Here is a 21,050-nt window from a genome sequence, read left to right as displayed (position 1 = left end):
CCCGGGCCAGTGAATTCAATGTGGGACTCTTTCCGCAAAGTTGGTGTTTTCGCAAGGCCAACAACGCGCTGGAACCATTGCCCGTGATCATTTCGAGTCTTTGATCTGGGTTCCAAATTGAATCTGTCTATATCACAGAAAACCGAAAGACAACTGGGGGCATGACGACAAAGGTCATGAAATTTGATATCGCTCTTCGAAGCCAAATTGATGAAGATGGGGGACACCCATTCAATTAATATCAAGTCCGATTGGTTTTTCTTAGATCGCATTGGTGACCATGTGCCGTGTAAGGCTTACAAGGAATTCGCCACATGGTTATAATCAAAAGGACAGCGGTTGAAGAATGTTGTTTTGATTATGCACATGTTCTTTATAAATTATGAATCCGCTACAAATATTATTCTTACCTCCAACAGACAGTGACTTTCACTAAAATTGAAGAGAACATAAGATCCCGGGGCCATAGCCGGTATGTCGGGTTATTGGGATATTTTCGGGCGATGTGCGTAACAGATACTGAGGCTTCCTCATAGACGAACACTCACCGGCCTACTCACTCCAGTGAGCCATAACCATTCCAATTAAATCGTTGCACGGTACGAGGTCGACGAAGACACGATGGTGGTAGCTGGATGACGCAAATGTCTGACCTCGGTTCCTACGATTCAGATGCCTGAGACTTGCCTGCCCCAAGCAAGCAATTCGGATACGCCCTTCGTATGACCCCGAGCAACGGCGTGACACTATTGCGGACTTCCTTGCTGATGCGACTCAGGAACGGGAAGGTCCTTCTGCCCGATGATGTCCGCCAGACTCCAGTTCATTCACCGTCGAGGTGAGGGATGTTGTGAGGTCGGTATACGTGAGGTTGAATGACGTAGAGCTGTGAGGCAGAATATTGGAGAGCGGTTTGGAAAAATCGAAGGAAATGAGGCGGTTGACGACCTCAGTTTCTGCAGTTCAGAAACGCAATGAATATGGGACTGAGCGGATGAGAGGCGTTAGTGATGCTCAGCTGTGCGATGCCAGTTTATCGATAACTGACTGTGCTTGAAGTTGCTCCGCAGAGTACTAGGTGTGAATTCGACAGCGCCAACGGCCTGGTTGTCAAGTTCGACGTCTGCACGAACGATGAGAGGCGCAAGGCGAAACTTCGATCGGTATACTTATATGCGTTGATAGAAAAGATCATTTAAGGAGTGCGCGTGTAAGAACCGTTGTCAGGGCTCCGTGAATGGTGTACAGTGAGCTAAGGCTGCGCTAGAGACGACTCAGACGAGTGGAAGAGAGCGAAAGCGTGTAAAGATGCCAGTGATTTCTGATGCATCATTCTGAATCACCGTGGCCGGTTGTGGACATTGTGGACGGCGGTGAGCTCCTGCCTGAGTTCGGTATGAGCTCAGCCCAAGATCAGCGTTCGTTCAGCGTTTGTTCAGCGTCGCAGCAGTTGCTCAGCGGAAGTCCTGGACAAGCAGATAAAAATAGATAAACCAGATCGATCAAGCATGCAAACGTCATCAATCCAGATTGCGTCGTAATTTCAACGTCGCAACTTGTGCCGTTTCCTCCCGTTCCCTTCAATTCTATTTATCTCACTTCTAATTCAACTCGATACTCATCTTTCTTGCGGTCCACTGGCGGTATGCTCAACTAAACCTGCCGTCCTCGCATCCCCCAGGCAATTGGGTGAATTTGACGCTTGGGAGTTTAGGCCTTGGGGCTCAGCTGCGAGTTACAATGGCAGTATCGAAGGTGTGCGGTGTTATTTGGATGTCGGAAGTGTGGTGGGTTCTCTACGCTGCCAGCGGAGGTACATTACGGTACGTGACTTTGTTGTGGAACCACTCCAGTGTTGAACTTTATACAGGTAGACAGCAGGTTTTTTCCTCCATTTGGGGCGTGACCCGCTCTTGCAGGCTGATCAGCTCGTAGTGGGGAAGATCGACTCTAAGAGATAGATGCTTTTGACCTCCCCCGATTGGCGCCTTCAGCTTTCCTGCGTTGATAGACGAGTACATCATTCACATCCCCCAAACAACATCGTCATCCTCTTATCCCTCCACCAACATCGGCTACTCATTCATCTGCCCTCCCACCCAGCCTTCGGCCTACCTTCCATCTCCGACTAGCCTCCGAAGTCAATGGAGCACATGATTACAATCCAAATACGGAACACACATGCGCATTCTACATTCCTCACGACAATCGTCCGCCGATAATTGTCGTTAATCCTGTGTCCGTCTGGCTCTAACGCCCCACTCGCACTCACTCCCTTTTCATCTCATTCCGCCTCTGTCTCTCGTCCCACGTCACACAGCGCCCGACATCCACCATTCAAGCGGTTTACGCCCTCTTCCATCTCTGCCTCTCTCCCGCGTTTTTCCACCACGAATGGTCCATTTTCAGCAACTAACGGACACTCCCTCCGTTTTGGCCCTCAACCACCCAGTGCCTAGTTCGTATATGCCATTATGAGGGAGAGTCGGGGTCAATAGACGACTGCGGCTGATTACGCGCGCCTCGCATGCCTCTGTGAATTGCCTGACCTTTGAGAGCTCTGTGCTCCGCCCAATGTTGTGTCGTTCTATCTATACATTCACATAGAAACGACGCAGATGACGGAGGAACACCAACACACGTGCCACCTCAAGGCCTCACCCCACAACTGACGTACCACCCAACACACATCACGACATTCACACTCGCAAAACGAGCGACGCACCTCGACCCATTTGTACCGCTCTCTAAGCAGCTCCTCTCTTGGTGGGGACGCGACCGCATTCAACTCTTTACACGTCGTGGAAAACTGCGGAGTTAAACCATCGTTTGACGCGTTTTAAGGACTGGGGCAAGGGTAGGGAAAGACGCAGGAGGAGGAGGCAGAGGCGGAGAAGCCAAGTTGGGGATATCTATGACGAAGAAAAAGTTTGGAGAACTCGAGCGCTACAGCGGAAGGTGGAGATTTCAGAGATGAATTTGGTTGTTCATCCCGTTATTCAACGGGCTGTTGAGTTGGTGCGTTTTCCCTTTCTCTGATGATGACGTGTCACTGACTTGAATAAAGGCCCAATCGCAAGTCCAACGACCCAACATCCCGCACATCCCGTCAAAGCTCCTCACTGACAGCACGTTCCTTGAGTCTCCACTCGCACGTCAACGCATAGATCTAAGCCATCCAAGGGGTCAACAACTTCTGGCCGAGCTTCGAGAGGGTATTGGAGGGGATAGAGGCGCAGATGAGGAGCAAGGAGGTGGGGGTGATTAAAGATGCAACGAGGAATTTCTTGCCACCGTTCTGAGTCTTATTGCTCATGCCGGGTTGAATGCTGTTACGGATCTTGGTGGGTCTCTCCTTCTATGATCTGTTATTGTGTTCAAGACTAACGATGGGAACAGTATACAAGTAATGAAAGCTATTTCGCTCAACGACCTCCCCTCCTACACCGACCTTAACAAAATACACGAATCAGTCACATTCGCCTTTTCCCACCTAAACCGAAAACTCAAACTATGCCCTACGCAATACGTCGAGCTCTCCCGTCCGTCGAGGCAATCTCACGAAATTTTACCAACATCCTTCTCCCGATCTTAACATCCCGCCGGCTGACATACTATACGCCTTACCCCACCTTTGAACGTCTTCTCGCACAAACGGGACATGGGATGATTTCATCAAGGAATTCACGAATGTCGCGAGGGAGGTGATGGGGAAGAGGGGCCAGAAGAATATTCTGATAAACGTTGTCTCGGCGCATGGAAAAGCTTGTAGAACGGGTGAGCTATGTGAGGGATTGGAGAGCAGTTGGCTGTTATGACGGGTCCGATGTGGGTTGGGGGAGAGGGAGCGGTGGGAGAAATGGATATGGAGGAGGTTAAAGAGTGTTGGTTAGTCCCTTCTTTCCCGTCTCTTTCTTTTTTTGTGGGTAAAAGCTGATGTGGCTATCATACACAGAGGGCACCGAGATATGGGTAATAGTTGAAAATGTGTGAAACGAGCGCACATGCAGACGAAAACACACAAGCTCAAGAGCCAAAAGTAATACTTACACGCAAGCACAACTGCGGTTGATCACGTAGAATGACCAGGGTCAATTATAAAGTAAAACCTTTCATGCGGTTTTGCTACTTTTTCATTCCACTCCATGTAACAAACGATTCCTTTTCTTTTCTTTTTTCTCTAGAGTCGAGATTTTGAGTCGACTCTTCTCCTTTCTACTTTCTGCTCTGCCGCCGGTACACGCTTGGGCACCCTTGGCCCTACGTTAATTAGATATTAACTGGGTGGGCAACTTAGGACCTATAAAAGTAGGGGTCGAGGTGAGGACAGCATAAACGTGGTCCCAAGGGAAAAGCCAGGCATCAATGAACACTAGTGTTATGCTTCCTTTGCAGGATGTTTTAGTTTCATTTGTAATGTAATTTTCTCAACATATCTTTGAGGCTGTGCTATATCATCATGTGTAGTATCATATAGAACCCTGTATTCATCTTGACCGAATGTTACGGGTGACCTGAATACATTACAGACTAGAAAGGACAACCATGAAGCTTTTCACCTGTGCAATCACAGCACGCAATTTTAAACTGCTCCCAGTCCCACTTCAGTTACACCGATAACAGCGGTCCAAACTGCCCAGTTCCATTCCTCCGCCCAGAAACCAGGTTTCATACAAACCACTTCGATGTTTCGTCCTTCTGGATCAGTGATGAATACGGCGTAGTAAGTCATGAAGTACTGAGGGCGCAATCCCGGAGGCCACGAATAGCAAAGTCTTCTACGTCCTTCTCCAATCTCTCCTCCAGCTCCTTGGTCTTGTTGCGCGTGCAAAGTTCGATGATGATACCCGTCATACCCTTGGTGACACGCTTCAGTTTGCCGGTTGACTCTTCACGGTATATGATCTCGGTACGCTTATCGACGGGGTTGAACGGCTTGAAGTCGAGCAGTTTGATTCCGGCACGAGCACAGGCTGTATCTCCGAGCGCTTGAACGACGGACGTGTCAATGGCGTCCTGATTCTCCACACGCGAGGCGTAAGCGGAAAGGAGTATAACGTCTTCCGTGGAGAAGGGGCTGTATGTCTGGATAGTGTTGCGGTTGATGGTGAGCTTGAGCCTTGTTGGTGGTCAAAGTTCCGGTCTTATCAGAGCACAGGATAGTAACGCCAGCCAACTCTTCAATGGCGGTGATGCGTGTATCCATGGCCTTGTACTTGGCTAATTGCTGAGCACCGACGGCAAGGGTGACTGAGAGGACGGTGGGCATGGCAATGGGGATACCACCGATGAGAAGAACGAGGATGTTGTCAAGACCATCGCGGTACCTGTACTACAGCCAGCGTACAAAACAAACATTTCCGCAATGACGAAGACATCCATGGTGACAAGACAGAAAGATCCGAATTGAGCCAAAATCTTCTGCAAGTGACCAGTGGTGTCGTCATCCTGGCCTCCGAGCGAGGCAGCACGATCAAAGAAGGTGTTGGGGCCAGTGGAGATAACCACTCCCTCAGCTTCAGCCTTCAGCCTGCTTGCACGTGGATCCCCTGAAAAAAAAAGACGTCAGACGCTGAACAATGTGCTCACGAAAACATTATAGACTCACGAAAAGCACTGGTCGCCCTTTTTCTTGGACTGAGGCAGTGACTCACCCGTCAAAGCGGTCTGATCAAGAGAAACATTGATGGCTTCTGTCAGACGACAATCAGCTGGGACGATATCACCGATTTTGAATGACACCATATCCCCAGGAACGAGAATGGACGACTCGATTTCTGACCATTGGCCATCGCGTCTAACCTTGGCTTTAGGTGCCAAGTAGTCCATAAGCGCCTTGAAGGCATTACCAGCGTTACGTTCTTTGTAGAAACCAATGGCAGAGTTGATGAATAGCAGGAGAACGATGCGGACAAAATCAGGCCAGTCAGGGGGTGTGCCCTGACCGTTTGAAGGTATGATAGTGACGAGCGCAGCGGCTTCCATCACCCATGACAGGGGGCTCCACATAAAACTCAATAACTGAGCAGAATTAATCAGAAACGTGCGCCTAGAGAAAGTAAAAGACTAACCTGAAGGAATATATTCTGTTCCTCAGATTCCAGTTTGTTGCGGCCAAATAGCTCGAGTCGTCGTTGAGCCTCTTCTTGGTTCAACCCCTCCGCAGTGCACTACAAGAGCTTGATGACATTGTCGATAACGATAGTCTCCGCTCCTTGTCGTACAAATCCTCTGCCTTTAGTTCGATCTGCAGGGACGCACGTTCGTATGAGCCAAGGAAGCTGAACACATCTGAGCACGTACCGTGGACATATCGACCTTGGCATCTATACACGCGTCAGAACCGCATAGAACAAGTTGAATAAAATCAACGAATCATGAGATGCTTTCTCGTCGTCATGGCCAGAATCCTTATACTGCCTCTTCTGGCTCTTCGATGGCGTCGGTAGCATCACCCTGAGGATCGTCTGCGACGGCGCTCATGGTGGCTAAGTCGCTTCCAGGAAGAAGAAGATTGCGACCAGGATAGAGATGTTTGACCTTAGTATGTAGTTCCTAACCTATCCATGAGAAATTTGCAGGGCCGCAGAGGAACCGACTCAGAGATTCCAATCTGTCACGAAAGCAACATGAAAGCAGAAATACTTACCAGATTTCATCGCTTTTCTGAGGAATATATGCGTTGCGTTTACCTCAGTGCCTCGCTCGTTCCGGGTTTCGACGACATCTCAAAATCTCAAGGGCAACCAAAACGCCATGAGGGAAAAACGCCAGTCACACCTGTTGGCGGAAAGCACGAACACATACACAATGGTGGATGATGATGACAAACAATGCGTATCTACTCCTGAAGCCTTTGCCAAACATGAACAAGCAGTGTGGATCTCTATGAATCGCAAATGAATCGACTTCTTTCGGCTGACACGCTCCACCGTTCCATCAAACAAAAATTCGAGGCGATCAAGGTCGTTGAGGGATACATATTCGCGTTCGTCTGTGCACGAGGAGATGATCTATAAATAAAACAACCCTTTCGTGGAAAATCGGCGCTAACTTTGAGTTGCCGATCACGACGGTCGACCTGAACGTTTCCAGCGTGAAGTTCTGAGTGTGTCGGAATACATAGGTACTAGACGAGGTAAAGTGAGCAGGTGAGAATGACTCGGAGTGGAGCCTGGAGGAAGACGTACACGTCATATAAGTACCTCATTACTCCCTACACGAGACGAACACATCGAGTCAACATTGAGTCCTCCATGATGCTGAAGCGAAGGCATTCTTTGCCTCGGCCGTCTGCCATGGTATTGCCAGAAGTCTAATGGTCTCGGATGTTCCAATATTGCATCCGCCCGAGTGTTAGAGTATGGCTGCTGTTGAGAGGTTAGTTGATGAACAACGGTAAATGGGGAAAAGGAATAGAAAGATGGGGGCCGATTCATCGATCTAAGTCTCGATAACGAAAAGGAATGGGCATCGAGTAGGCTGATCCAGAAAGGAACGGGCATCGAGTAGGCTTATCCAGAAAGGAACGGAACGAGTTACGAAAGGAGGAAAGAGATGGGTGTGCGCTGAACACAGGCCAACCACCTAGACAAAAGGGGTACAGTTGAAGTAGGGGGAAGGTCGAAAAAGTGTATGGGTGGAAAAAAAATGCGGTATCCACTTAGCGCTTGCAATGAAAATGTTTGAGCGTGTTTTGATTCACCACTAGGACGTCCGACGTAGCCGTATACACACCCCGCTCCTCGCCGTCGAATTTGCAGGAATAGTTTATGAGGGTGATAGGCATCGAGTCGAGGCGTGGGCACTACAACGTAGGTTAGATTCCGTTCTGAGTCTGACACACGATGGACTTGCCTGACATCAGAGGCATTCCCCATTGTCATCTTCGCATTTCCTGTCTCTTAACCTGTGGAAGGTGTTCAAATGTGTCCCCTCTCTTGAAAGCAGTCGTTGATGGTACATCATCTGACTTTTCGATGACGCGAGAGTTCGTCGACGACGTAGTGCTGCAACATCGGATAAGAGAGTCTAGACGCCTGTAAGTGAACAGGTCATTCCGTTAATGGGAGACACAACTTACTCAACATGATTAGGCATTGAGTCAAGGTAAAACTGAGCTGAAATTTTCCAGGTTGCACAAGCTACAATTCAAGGTCTAGTTACATATCTATCTAAATTGCACCCAAGTACTCTATGATTTTTGCACGCCGGCTGTCGACATTCATGGTATTGGGAAAAGGTTCCATCCCCAGAGCTGCTCCCATCTGAATACAAACAGGACCTAGAAATTAGGTCAGAAGCAGCAGGGATTGAAGTATTCTTGAGAGGTATTCACCTTTCATTTGATATAGTTCGGTTTTGTTTTGTGGGAAATACTGGGGATTGATTTCAGCAGGGTATCTGAGTAGGGCGTCATGTGGGCATTTTGAATTGTGAAGGCGGAGAGTCAGTAAGGCGGCCCTAGAGAAATCAAGTTCTAATCGTAAATGAAATGGTGGGAGATATACTGCTGGTTGATTTTAGTCATAATGCGCTCCTCGCTTGTGCGCAGCGCCTCAAGTATAACAGCTGATGAGTCTTGGAGAGCAGTCTGATAATAAAGGATCAGTTCAGGTCCAAAATGTAGAAGTCAGTAGAACCTGCCCGCAGATCCTCAGCGGTAATGGTGTTTGGCTCGGGGGCGGCGTGTGGGATTCTCGCCACATGAGTGGCAACCTCGGCCAATAGAACCGAGAGTCGGGCGAAATCAGGTTGATCAGGAAGGGGTTGGACGTCTGCCATCGAGGGAGTAACAAGCTAGTTGGACTGTGGTGGTGGAAGCAAAGGTGAAAGGATTGCACGATCATAATAATCCAAGTTGATCAACTAGCACGTGACCTCAGACTGCTGCTTGACCCTCTCATCCATCTCACGGACGGAAACCTGTGAGTGCTACTCGTTCCTCCACAGATCGTCCAAGTGCCGAATTGTCGCTCAAACGAAATCGAATGTCGTATTCAGGAAGCGGAAGCGCGTCAATTATATAATCATCACTAACAGCAGAGATACTCCTCGCCATGTCGACTTTCAAACCATTCATGGCAAGCCGAGAAAGAGCATGACTACGTTCAACGCACACGACTTGTGCAAGTTCCTCTACACTGCCCACCCCCCGGATCTGAGCGATATCTCCAAGCGGGACAACAACCACTGTGATTCAACTGAGTCGGTCCTCCTAGACAATCGGCCTTCGCGTCCATTTGTACATAGTCACGCGCACGTTCCACCTGGAAGTGCCTCACTGTATTCGTGAACACCATCAACTACCATCGTGGATTGAAGCGCCCAGCTTTCAACTTCGCAACTTCAGCACACTGCCTGCATCACCTACCGACAAGATATCAGCGATTTGTCAGGATGTTGTGGAGGGACCCTCAAACTGCTACCCACTGCCAGGCTGCTGCCCTACTCCAACGTCCGCCAACATCGGCGCTCCTTCCGGGTCCAAAGGCACGCTCGAAAGCTCAAGACTCCTAGATTTTTCGGGCGTGGGCACTTGGCAAGTTGCTCTACCACGACATTAGCTTGACAAGCGTACCCCTCAACGTCAACACTCTGCGTTATCCAGCAATGAATATCATTATGAACATGAATGGAGACCTCGGTCACGGACAGATCAATTTAGAAGAGATGTTGAGGGGGGAAACTCTTCGACGTCAGTGTGAAAAACTGATCAAACAACGCTGTCGATGCCACAAGTCCTGAAACTTGAACCGGGTGATGGGCAGTTAAGATAGGTACCGGGTTTACTGCTGTTTCGTTTTGCATTCCCTGCTAATTTTTTCTTTTTTGAAGTGGTTTTTCTTTTCAGTATGTGAGTATCTTTCGCTGGGATTTATTCGGGGCGTGTCTTGACGACATTCAACAGCGTCGTAGTTCACTTTTCCTGAGACCAGGAGGCCTAGGTCGAGGCCCGAACTTACATAGCTTCCCACTGTTCGAAGTTTTGACAGCGAGGATTTACCAAGGGTTCCACGGCCAATACAGACCGAACCTCGACTTCTAAGCCTTAACGGAGGGAACGAGCAACACAAGAATCCCCACGTCCCTCTTTGTACGTCTTGAGGGGAGCCACACCCAATCAGAAGTGAACGACGTCCGATTTTTCGAAGGTACTCGAGTCTGTTATATTTTGGAAACCAACAACTTGCCCTCTGAAACAATCTCACAGCAGCCAGCAAGGGGCGATCATCTCCCTGCTATCATACTCTCGGTTCAAATTAGCCACCTCAAACCCTCGTTTACGACTTGAAATCGCTCATCCTTACAGCACCCACCCATAAAAACCCCACTTTCTTCCCAAACCCATCAACATGACGTTGATCGCCGTCCTCGTGGAAGCCCTTCGGGAACTCACGAAATACGTGGCTTCGGCGAGAGTCACAGTGACGGCATGCGTAGCATTATCCAAGTCTAGGCTTGCTCGTTGATGATGCATGTAGTGTTTCGATGGTCAGTCGTTGCTGAAGCGTTGGTTGTGGAGTCCCTATCTGAACATTCACGACATTCCATATAGTTCTGGGCGTCACAATCTTCGTTTATAATCACATCTTAACGTTGAGAATGGAGGTCGCGTTCGTCTGGTTATCAAAATGAGGCTTCATGAAGGTGCTTTATCTCCTCCAACGATACTTGCTGTTCTTAGACTCTGTCCGTTTGTGTCTGATGCGTAAGTGCATGACGAATCCCCCTCTGTATTCCGTCATTCAACTAATAGGCTTTGATTACCGTTAGATCAGTTGTCAGCAGACATCGATACGAGGGTCTGTCTTTTTGTTGAAAACGCGCGGGTTGAGGGTTAACGTTTGTGGCGTTACTCAAGGTAACGCGGGTCACTTGCATCCGGAATATATCTATCTATCTATCTAGGCTCCGCACTTTTGAGACCTTTTTTCCAATGTCTCCACCGCCCAAATTCTAGTAGGATAGTCCAGGCTCGTTTTTTTGACGAAAAGGCGTTGGCTGTTTGGCTGATCAGATCTATCACTTCCTGCTGTCCTTCTCACTTTGGGCGCGGACGGTACCTGCCGTCTAAGTACACTTCTTGACTCGCGCCCCGCAGAAACCTACCTATGTAAACCCGCAAGGCCACGCAAATTTCTGGCTGTCCAGACGGTGATGGTTTATAATTGTAAGTCACACATCATCTTATAACAGTTCGGAATTAAGTCATGTATGTTAACCAAGCTTAATTGATACATAGTTACATGACCAACGAGCGAAGGAATAAGTAGATCTTCCGAGTCCACCATACATAAGTAATATTTTATGAGGAAAGAACTCGAAAGGGAGGTAATATATAGAGAATCGGGAAGGATTAATCATTGTTTAGACCGATTCGGAAGCCTTACTGAATAATTAGGGCTGGACATTTCGAGGCTCTCTTTCGTTTCAGTGCGGATGTCGAGGATGACACGGCACGTTAGGATAGAGTACATCGCTCGTTCGAACCTGTGAGAATAGAGGTGAGATAAGCTGATGACAAGATGGAGATGGAGAAGAGATTACGTTGAGAGAAGGTTGTGGTAGGCATACTAAGTGAGATGAGTTTGGTATAGACAGGAGGTTGGAGGTGGGGGGGAACATACTGGATATATGAGAACGACGTTAATGGCCGACATGACTGGAGGACAAGAAAAGGGTTCAACGCTCTTGACCATGTAAACGAAGGGTAGAGGGACGAACCGAAGAGGTAGAAATAGTAAATCAGTCCGTTCAGGAACACCGCATTTGCGAGTCTCCGATGTGAGGATGTGGTCATTCTCACTACAAAACAAAAACCTCAGTTCCAATTGCGCGCATGAAGATCGACAGGATACGCACGCGCCGGAAGTCCCTTGATCGCAATCAATATCAGCAGAACTGCACACGATGGGTAGAAGTAAGCGTCCATGTAAGTAATCAAGTGTTTCTCACCTAGATCATAAGCCATAACAAACACCCAACAAGCGAATAACATCGGGCTGCCGCCGATGTTGAAGCATCCCGCTGATTGATATCCGGCTCATCGAGGGGGTGGGATAACTGTGTATGGAAAAAGTAAGCAATGAATAAATGGTACAACGCAAAAAAAAAAAAAACACCCACACGTCACGGATTTGAGAAAAACCCCCATGAAAGTGAACACCCCACCAAAGCATAGCGCTCAAAGAATCGGGAGGATGATGGTAAGCCTGGAATCTTTACCCCAGATCGCCCACGTTCTCATCGTTAGGAGGACTTTACACAAGGAGTGGTTAATTTGGTGATTGGGGGATGTGGCGGAGGTTGTCTTACTTTCAGTGACTAAAATTCCGATTGCGAACATCCCTAGTTTTCGGGATTAGCGAAAAAAAAGGGGGGAGGAGTGAAGATGAAGAAACGTACAGCCGTTGACTTGGAATGTCGTACGGCAAGCTTCTTCTGAGGAGCCGTCGAGAAGGATATCTGACGATAAGATGGTGAGAAATATGTAAGGGGTAATGATGACGAAGCTTACAATACAGAACGGAGATTATGTTGAGGAAGGGCATGTATCGCGTTAATAAATAGAGAACCTTGATCGTGTTCCAGCGGGAACTCCATATATGCTCGACCTCGAGATCTAGGTTCAATAGGTATTCGTATAACTAATTGAGGGTTTTAGTGAGTATACGTCGTTGATGGAAAGGGGGGTGCGCACGAAGAGGCAGACGGCGGCGACTGGGTTGATTTTTGGCTAATACAGCTATCCGAAATTCGACGAGATTGATCGGAACGAACTGGTTGTGCGCTACCAAGAGGTTTTTTTTTTCATGAGATAGATGCTGTTAGGAAAGGGCGGAAGAAAGACGTACGTGACTCATATTTGCATGATAAAGTAGCGAGATCAAACTGGCGAGACTGAACGCGGTCATGGAATGGTGACCACCGAGGAGGAAACGCGAGGGAGGGGTGAGCGAAGCATTGTTAATATGTTCCTAGTACTTTTGAGCAGGACTATCCACCATCATTTAAAAATGAGATAAATTAAGAGAGCCGTTGCGAATCTGGAATCTAGGCTTACCGAGTGTGTTATGTATTACCATGTGAAATAGGCTTGGGCTCGTACTCTCTTGTACTGTAAAGATCGCTAAAAGCTGCTGAGTAGGTGGGAGGCGGCGATCAGCTGCCAAGACGACCGCCGGAGCTCCTGTGGGTCGTAAGAACGACCCCTTTCTGTAACGAAATATATATCTGATAGAGCAGAGGAGGCGCCGCGCACGGAGGCAGATCACAACATACCTTCAAAGAGCGACCTAAAAATCTAAGTTTCCAAGATTCATCCAAGTATTGAGTGGGTAAAGGGAGACGAAGGGGCGGTGGTTTGACTACAGTAACCTGGGAATTGGCCTGAATTGGCGTGTCGGAGAGGACTTTTGGACGTGCAGTTGTTGAGATGTTCCAGATCAAGATAGAAAGCGACTAATTGTGATAGGGGCACTAAACCTCGCAACTTGATAAGTTTGAAATCTGTAGACTGGTTACTGAGCGGTCTTCAGAAGGACTTGGAAGGCGCGACGTCATTTGATAAACCTACCTCAGTTGACGCTCTGCGGTTTGAAAACCAATCATAAATGTACCCATTGAGCGGGGGGGAGAAAGGGGGAGGCATATTGGTGGCATACATTGCGTTCACGACGGAGGCGAGGCTTGAAAGTTTGTGAAAGCTTGGGCGAGAGCTTGAAGGGCGATGGGCCGCCCTCTTCCTTTGCAATATTTTTTGCCATGGCAAGCTGGGTGTTTTAGGAGAACAGTGATCAATTACAAGAGCGCTCTTACTAAAAACTCTTGTCCTACGTAGTGTATTTGAAATGGGGGATGATGCCAAACATTAGCTGATTTCGATACTCCAAGACGACGGCGACAACATCACGACGACAGCAAACGTTTCACGCTAGCAACTACAGCCTAGCAACAACGGCTGTCTTCCTCTTTCTCACTTCTCGCCCATCGTCGCTCGCAAGTCCAGCCTTGTGCTCTGCGGAATTGAAAAGGCAAGTGCTGCGCTCATCGATCCTAAGCACGATGATGACTTGTCTAAAAGTATTTTTGGCCACCCTCTCCAACAGCCGAACGGCGCCGTTTGTTGGTGTAAAAATATCACGCTGCAACCATCGATACGCCCACACATCTTCTTCATCTTGCTTGGTGAGCACTTCTTTCCTTTGATATGACCCCCTGTGTTTTAACTTTTTGGGTATCTGACGACGGGAAGGATAGAGAGCCTCTCTACTTGGACCACCCTTCATTCAATATGAAGAAACGGGCGCCCACGAACTCCGATCTGTATCATCGCCCCCCGTCGACCATTCATCTCCGTTGACGGCGCTCATCACCCGTTTCACTTCGTCTCTGCGATAAGTACGTGGCATCACTCGGGGCACTCTTTTCATACACCACCAATACCACATGGACTCCACAACCCCACCACCACTACCACCACCCCGCCCCACAAAAGGGCTCAACTTAGGTTCAAATCCCTTCCCGTCCCGAAAGGCCTAGGTTTCAAAAGTGGATCGGGGCGCAACAATTTCTCGCCTGCCCCCGGAGAACTCCCCATCGTCATATGCAAGATCCAAATTATCGGATGTACCCAGCTTTTGGCAAAGGACCGGAATGGCGCTAGCGATCCGTGCGTCTCTCTCTTATCCCCTTTCTCGTAACAAGCTCATCCATCTTGGTATAGATTCGTCGTCGTTTCGGTACTATTGATGCGTCACCAAACCCCCGTTGCCAAACGGACTTTGAATCCCGTGTATAACCCCAAAGACGCGACCTTCGAGTTCCCGCTCTACCTCTCCCTAGCTGACAAGCTCGTTGGAGTGGAGTTGGTGGTATGAGATAAGGACATGTTATCGAAGGAGTATCTAGGCGAGGTGGCTTTGTCACTGGAATCGTGGTTTAGAGGCGAGGGCGAGGAAAATGTTTTGGGGTTTGATGAGCCTGGAAATAAGGTTCGTCATGGATTTCTCATGCGTTTTGACTTGGCTTACGGGGATGATAGCCTTTTTCTGTCGACCTCTTATCGACGCGACCCAATACAGCTGCTACGGGTAGCATTCAGCTCAAGATTGGATTCGTCCCTCCCCATGGAACACATGACCTTTTAGAGTACGATGAGATTTACGGAGAGTTCGTTAAGCGCTCTAGGCCTTCTTTGGTCTCGGCTCCTGCTGTACGATTTTGTCCCTGTCCTTTCTCTTTCTTCCCATCTAATGTACTTGACACTTCAGACAGAAGGCGTCGGCACCATCCGCTCACATCACGCCAACGGGAACCAATACGCTTTCCAAGACGACGGAGGGCTCTCTTCAGACGACGAAGATGAAGACAAGGAAGGCGAAGACGAATTCGTCGATGCCCACGAAGATAAAGCCACAACCACCAACAACATCCCTCTCACAGAGCTATACACACCATCAACACCAACCGAAGTGGACAAGGCTTTACCACCGCTCGTCACCGCTGCTACCACGGGTATCAGGCCTCCCCCACCCGAACTCATCATTCAGCCAAGTTCTCCCTGTGGTAGCACGACGCCTACACACAGCGCAGCCCTCAAAACAGCCACACCGCTCACGCAGCCGACGCCAAAAGCGACGAGTGGTGGGTTCATGCCCAAGATGAAGTTTACGAGGAAGATATCGGGGCTTACTGGGATTGGCGGTCGCGGTGGTGGTCGTGAGGGGGGAACGAAGGCTCAATCCCGCTCGAGGAGTTCATCGCCTGTTCCTCGTCCCCCTGCTTCCCCCATACCTTCTTCGCCTATTTACATTATTCTAACACAGGATGGGCCAGTGACGGAACAATGTAAACAGGTAATCAAACCCCAAATGGCAGGTTCAACGAGCTCGAACTCGACTGACCCCCCTTTGCCTTTTTCCCACTCCTCCTTCCCTCCTCTCCGTCGCCCTCGCTCTCCGCCGCCCTCCTCTTCCTCTTCCTACCCCCCGCGGCACTTGCGCTCTCTCCTCTCGCCGTTCCAAACGTTCCATGTACTCACTCCTCTCCATATCCGTCTCCACTCCCGCGATCATCACGCTCCCCAATTGTTTCTGAATTTCGCTAAGCCGTCGTTGAACACGACTTCGGCCCATTTCGCTCGAGTTTGTCTCCAGGTCGGAGAGGAGCTTGAGGAGTAGGACTTGAACACCGTGTGTCAAGATTGTTGCCTGAATCTTGACAATTTCAGCACTATTACCACATCAGTCATCGTCGTCAAAACAAAGAAAGAAAGAAGAAACTGACCATCCATCTCATCTTTCAGCTCGTTCAACTCCCTTTCCCCATCCTCATCCAACGCAGGCGTATACCGTCCCATATCCAGCCTCCCAACACCCTTCTCCCTCTCCCTCCTCTCCCTTTCCTTCTCCCGCGTCTCCTTCTCCCTCTCTTGGAATTCACGTTCCTTGTCCCTCATATCCCTCCCGCGCTCTTTAACCCCCCTCTGGTGCTCCTTAACCCCCTTCCTCCGGTTGCGTACTTCAAGCTCACACTGCACACATTCTTGCTCCCTGGAATCGATATCCTTCTCGCGTTCGTCGAGCTCTTCCTGTGGTTGTTGCAGTGAATCATCAACCTGAATCCCAACCTCACTCATCGACGTCCCCTCCCCCCGTTTTCTCACCATCCCCACCAACTCAATGCCGCTAGACCCCAGATTCCACCCATGCCAACACCGAAGAGGGATTGGAGCGCGAGGAATTGCTTGAAGTTTTGCACGAATCCAGCGCCGAGGTCGAGGACGGCGACAAGCGAGGTTACAAACGAGGGGCCACTTCCTGCGATAGCGATCTGAGACAATGCCGAATGATTGATGAGAAAAAGAGGTAAGAGCTGGAGTGAGCAAGGGAAGCGAGATAAACGTACCGCTCCCAGCGGTCGGAAGCACAATATCATGAGTAAACTTATTGAATTGATCTTGAAGGTGCGTAACGCTGAGGGATACAGAGAAGAAGTCGATAGCAGATACGTCCAAGCCAGCCATCTAAAAGAAAAGTCAGATCGATGGACACGCAACTTCAAGCTTCAAGCGCTGGTCGAGGTTAGGTATGACGTACCTGCAGAAGAACTGCATCCATTGGAGCCAAGTCACAATGCTGATGACAGTGAGCAGAGGCATTGAATGCTGGCGCTCTTCTCTGCAGGGGATGAGGTTTCGCAAGAAGTAGGGCGGTTACGCCGATGATGGAATGAAAAGAAGTGAGGAGCCTAAAATTCGATGGCCGAGGAAGAGCGGTTTTAAGAGCTGCTCCATCCCGATCGTCTAGTTGTGATTCGAAGGGGTTATTCTGAAGTAGCTTGTGCCCACGAGGGGAAGTTAGACAGTGCGGTGATTTAGGAACCTTGTAACACACCGAGGATGTCTTGGCTGATGTTTGGGTGGCATAAGGGCGCAGAGGTTCTTCCTAGGTCGCAAAGCTTCCTCAGGATGTTTGCGCACTTGGTCGTATACCCTTGACAGTATCTGCAAGGTTTGTTTCCCTTTATGACATAAGATCGTGATGCGATGGTCCGAAAACCGCAATCCCCCGACTGTAACTTTTCACGGTTGTTCATGCCTAGATAAGGTGTTAAGATTGTCGTTTGGCATTGTGACTGGAACCTCCTCATCAACCTTGCTGTATTGAAGTCACCCTGCACGGAGTGCTGCGCAGAAGCTTTGTGTAAGTCGTGTAGGAAACAGCATCGACTGACATGGGTTCGTTAACAGTTTAAAATTTCGATGCTATGCTATAGTGCACACGGCAAGTGGCTCGCGATGCCTGCAGGGCAGGAGTTTAAGAGGCTAGGTGTTAGTTATAAGGCGCTGCAAAAGTAGGGGTCTTGACGAATCTGGTGAGTGAGTACAAGTTGCAATAAACTGTTTGTTATCTCAACGTAAGTTGGATACAAAAACGGACAGGTCAAATTAGAGGTGCTAGGACGATTGACTTAATTCAACCCTGAAACGGAATACAGCGACTGAACGTAAGTTTGTGACACTAGTGAAAGATGGACGAATACCTACTTTTATTAAGTCCTAAGTTGGCCACCCAGTTATTGCAATTTTTAATAATGATGTCACTTTGGAAAAAAAAAAAATTGAAATCACCAACACTCGAAATAATAACAAACTCTTGAACTTTCCCCGACTCAACCCCACTGGTCGACCGTCGTCGTTTAAGGAGCTAGATGAAATATGCAATCCATCCTCTTCACCACCCCAACTTGCACCCATTTCGTTGTGAGTACACTACATCCCCATACTTTCTCCCCTGCATTTATTTTTCTTCTTCAACTTTTTATCTCCACGCCTCTTTTTATACATCCCCCGACGTTCTTCAGCCGTCCTCTGAGGCCGAGATGGGGCGATTTTTGTACGCGCAGTGCTTGAACCTTCCGAATGCCCACTGCAGTCCCTGCACGACATTTCTCGATATCTTCAAAGTAGTCTTTGCCGTAGTCTACAAAAACTTCGTCGTGGAATTTGATGAGTTTGTTGGTTTGCACCACAAATGCCAATGCCGACCGGATTGCAACAAACTGTGTGGTGTCATAAGTGGATGCCAGCTGGTCGAAAAATTTGATTCACCTCGGCGTTGAAAGAATGGCAAGTGTGGTTGATGAATCGTAGTGGTCCAACAAGAACCCGTGGATCCATTCTGCCTTTTTCCAACTTGACTTGACTCGGGTGGGGGTGGATCTCTGACAGGCGAGAATGTTCCGCCCTTGAATCGGACGCCATTAGACCCATGAGAGGGTATAGTATCTCCCCCTCGACCAAATCCCTAGTTGCAAAAATTGCAAAACCTCCGCTGCCATCGCCAAAACACCTTTTCTTCAGCCTTACCCACCTTTGCGGATAAATTTCAGCCCGAAATGGAGTCTGTTAGATTGAAAAACTCACCACCAGATCGCATTCGCGTGCTCGTGACTCTCTACCAAACCTGGATGATCTCTTTTGATCGCCTTTTCCATATCTTTACCAAAGCTGATTGCATTCGATTGGCTGCACTTTTCTAGCATGTTTTTCAGGCCCTCAAAAATTGTCCAAATAGCTTCAGCCATGTCCAAGTCCAACTTGAAGTCGGGGTCCGGATGGACATGTTCAATGCGATGAACCTTGCTTGGCTTCTTTTCCCGGTATTGTTGGCATATCGACTGAACCAGCCAAACGTCTACGTCTATAATAACTTTTGATGTTATCCTTGAACTGGAGAGGTATTTTGATATTTGGTACACTGCTGTGTCCGTCTCGCCCCAAGTTGTATGTGTCATGGTGGTATGTGTCGTCGGAGTCTAAAATCATGATTCACCACTGCACTCTAACCAGACGCTCTATCTTCCACCAAAAATCTGTTTTTGATTCCTCTCCCCTTCCTTCTCCAAATTCACGTCGAGTCTAACCATCAGTCATCACCAAGTCATCCATAATTTGGATATCCCGGCAAATTCTTGTGCCAAGCTACATTTTACAAGTAGCCATCATACCCGTTGCCGCGGGATAAGTGGGGCCGTGATATAGTCATGGCAAAAACAAAATGCATAATCCAATAACCAGCTGACGTTGCATGAAAAAGGATGCACTCCAAGCGAGACGGCCAACACCGAACTCAGCAAAGGTGTCCCTCAACACAACATATTTCTCAGTTCACCTCTGTCAAGTGACATTCCCACCAAGACGGCTCAGCGCCGATTTTGGCAAAATATGCCCTTTAGAGAATGTACTCGAAACAGGCACCATAGGGTGTTCAATGAAAATGTTTTTTTTGAAAGGATGCACACCAAGCGAGACGGCTGACGCCGAACTCAGCAAAGGTGTCCCTCAATGCAACATATTTTTCAGTTCACCTCCGTCAAGTGACATTCCCACCAAGACGGCTCAGCGCCGATTTTGGCAAAATATGCCCTTTAGAGAATGTACTCGAAACAGGCACCATAGGGTGTTCAATGAAAATGTTTTTTTGAAAGGATGCACTCCAAGCGAGACGGCTGACGCCGAACTCAGCAAAGGTGTCCCTCAACGCGACATTTCACCTGCCATCTGCAAAACTCCAAGTCAGATCAATCAACAATGAGAAAAACCGTTGTACTATACAGGGAATTGATGCTCGACACAGTAAATGAGGGCACTCGCGTAATGCGGCCCCGCAAAAAGGCCCTAAGATAGCAAACCAAAACAAAAGTCAGCTCACGGTAAAGGACTCCCCTCCGTCGTCGGCATCACTTTGCCAGTTGAAGGGGCTTATACACGGTTGGAGGGCCTTTGGTCAGTTCGGCGTTTTCTGTGATGATGGCACTCGTATGATTTGGCTTTTGGCACGGTACTTCCCCTACAGCACTTGTACGCATCTGGTTGAAAAGGACGTGGAGACGGGCTATATGCTCCTCCGCGACGTCGGAGTATACGTCCTACCCCATATGTTACTGCTTCTCGGCGTCAGGTTACTACTATGGACGCTAGACGCATAAAGTATACCTCTCTTTGTGTTTGCCGTCACCCGACGACAGATATAAGCACGCTGGCCAGAGTTCACAGTTCAAGGATAGGGTGTAGCATCACTTGGCCAGCCCGCACAAGAACCGACGTGAACCCAGCCAGGTATAGCGACAAGTAAGAGCATTCACGAACATGATATCACAAACACGAATAGAAAAAATCAACCATCACGTGACGTAATCTGTTGACAGCCTGAGATTATCGGGCGGGTGCCAACACCGTCCATCTTGTCTTGGCTTATTTGTTGACAGAATCCTGACGCAAATACATACATGGTTGAGGGATCTCTATGAACGCAGTGACATCGTCAAGGCTACGTCCAGCCCCCACCCATCCGTCCTCCTTTATGAAAGGGAGAAATTTTTAACCCCGTGTACTTAATTCTACAAGATGGCTCATTGAATCTTTCACAGGGTTATTTGACCCCGACCAAACGACGGCTCTCGCAGAGCAGGATAACGATCAGCATGACATAAGAGACCGTATTGCGGACATGAAGGGATGGGCAAAAACTTGACATGTAGCA

The 21,050-nt window shown here is 48.6% G+C and overlaps 10 protein-coding genes across 10 annotated transcripts; 5 read left to right on the top strand and 5 right to left on the bottom strand.

Annotated features, from left to right (window-relative positions):
• Positions 1–1,740: 1,740 nt before the first annotated feature.
• LACBIDRAFT_333118 (uncharacterized protein) lies at positions 1,741–2,821 on the top strand (the record flags this gene model as incomplete). Its single annotated transcript, XM_001887730.1, has 3 exons — positions 1,741–1,823; positions 2,104–2,238; positions 2,608–2,821. The coding sequence occupies 3 exons, from the start codon at positions 1,741–1,743 to the stop codon at positions 2,819–2,821; spliced, it is 432 nt and encodes a 143-aa protein (XP_001887765.1).
• A 152-nt stretch (positions 2,822–2,973) lies between these two features.
• On the top strand, positions 2,974–3,268 carry LACBIDRAFT_310711 (uncharacterized protein; the record flags this gene model as incomplete). The annotated part of the gene is made up of 2 exons (XM_001887729.1): positions 2,974–3,018; positions 3,068–3,268. 2 exons carry the CDS (start codon positions 2,974–2,976, stop codon positions 3,266–3,268), a joined length of 246 nt encoding a protein of 81 aa, XP_001887764.1.
• A 245-nt stretch (positions 3,269–3,513) lies between these two features.
• LACBIDRAFT_310710 (uncharacterized protein) lies at positions 3,514–3,708 on the top strand (the record flags this gene model as incomplete). Its single annotated transcript, XM_001887728.1, has 1 exon — positions 3,514–3,708. The coding sequence occupies one exon, from the start codon at positions 3,514–3,516 to the stop codon at positions 3,706–3,708; it is 195 nt and encodes a 64-aa protein (XP_001887763.1).
• A 4,899-nt stretch (positions 3,709–8,607) lies between these two features.
• Positions 8,608–10,480, bottom strand: LACBIDRAFT_333116 (uncharacterized protein; the record flags this gene model as incomplete). Its single annotated transcript, XM_001887667.1, has 8 exons — positions 8,608–8,777; positions 8,920–9,066; positions 9,152–9,283; positions 9,358–9,369; positions 9,433–9,551; positions 9,581–9,597; positions 9,966–10,196; positions 10,400–10,480. The coding sequence occupies 8 exons, from the start codon at positions 10,478–10,480 to the stop codon at positions 8,608–8,610; spliced, it is 909 nt and encodes a 302-aa protein (XP_001887702.1).
• Positions 10,481–11,464: 984 nt separating this feature from the next.
• On the bottom strand, positions 11,465–13,669 carry LACBIDRAFT_333115 (uncharacterized protein; the record flags this gene model as incomplete). The annotated part of the gene is made up of 9 exons (XM_001887666.1): positions 11,465–11,629; positions 11,691–11,808; positions 11,866–11,904; positions 12,243–12,327; positions 12,409–12,468; positions 12,521–12,650; positions 12,858–12,980; positions 13,285–13,464; positions 13,580–13,669. The coding sequence occupies 9 exons, from the start codon at positions 13,667–13,669 to the stop codon at positions 11,465–11,467; spliced, it is 990 nt and encodes a 329-aa protein (XP_001887701.1).
• A 627-nt stretch (positions 13,670–14,296) lies between these two features.
• On the top strand, positions 14,297–14,882 carry LACBIDRAFT_310706 (uncharacterized protein; the record flags this gene model as incomplete). The annotated part of the gene is made up of 3 exons (XM_001887727.1): positions 14,297–14,328; positions 14,405–14,674; positions 14,729–14,882. 3 exons carry the CDS (start codon positions 14,297–14,299, stop codon positions 14,880–14,882), a joined length of 456 nt encoding a protein of 151 aa, XP_001887762.1.
• Positions 14,883–14,891: 9 nt separating this feature from the next.
• Positions 14,892–15,843, top strand: LACBIDRAFT_310705 (uncharacterized protein; the record flags this gene model as incomplete). The annotated part of the gene is made up of 4 exons (XM_001887726.1): positions 14,892–14,996; positions 15,047–15,217; positions 15,276–15,766; positions 15,831–15,843. 4 exons carry the CDS (start codon positions 14,892–14,894, stop codon positions 15,841–15,843), a joined length of 780 nt encoding a protein of 259 aa, XP_001887761.1.
• Positions 15,844–16,201: 358 nt separating this feature from the next.
• Positions 16,202–16,642, bottom strand: LACBIDRAFT_310703 (uncharacterized protein; the record flags this gene model as incomplete). Its single annotated transcript, XM_001887665.1, has 2 exons — positions 16,202–16,236; positions 16,291–16,642. The coding sequence occupies 2 exons, from the start codon at positions 16,640–16,642 to the stop codon at positions 16,202–16,204; spliced, it is 387 nt and encodes a 128-aa protein (XP_001887700.1).
• A 23-nt stretch (positions 16,643–16,665) lies between these two features.
• Positions 16,666–17,123, bottom strand: LACBIDRAFT_310702 (uncharacterized protein; the record flags this gene model as incomplete). The annotated part of the gene is made up of 3 exons (XM_001887664.1): positions 16,666–16,823; positions 16,912–17,029; positions 17,103–17,123. The coding sequence occupies 3 exons, from the start codon at positions 17,121–17,123 to the stop codon at positions 16,666–16,668; spliced, it is 297 nt and encodes a 98-aa protein (XP_001887699.1).
• Positions 17,124–18,318: 1,195 nt separating this feature from the next.
• Positions 18,319–19,302, bottom strand: LACBIDRAFT_310701 (uncharacterized protein; the record flags this gene model as incomplete). Its single annotated transcript, XM_001887663.1, has 3 exons — positions 18,319–18,567; positions 18,617–18,878; positions 18,932–19,302. The coding sequence occupies 3 exons, from the start codon at positions 19,300–19,302 to the stop codon at positions 18,319–18,321; spliced, it is 882 nt and encodes a 293-aa protein (XP_001887698.1).
• Between the last annotated feature and the right edge of the window lie 1,748 nt (positions 19,303–21,050).

Source organism: Laccaria bicolor, genomic scaffold, assembly GCF_000143565.1.
Source record: "Laccaria bicolor S238N-H82 LACBIscaffold_47 genomic scaffold, whole genome shotgun sequence".
NCBI classification, from domain to species: Eukaryota; Fungi; Basidiomycota; class Agaricomycetes; order Agaricales; family Hydnangiaceae; genus Laccaria; species Laccaria bicolor.
The sequence above is the reverse complement of the archived record's forward strand: the minus strand, read 5'-3'. Positions and strand labels throughout refer to the sequence as shown.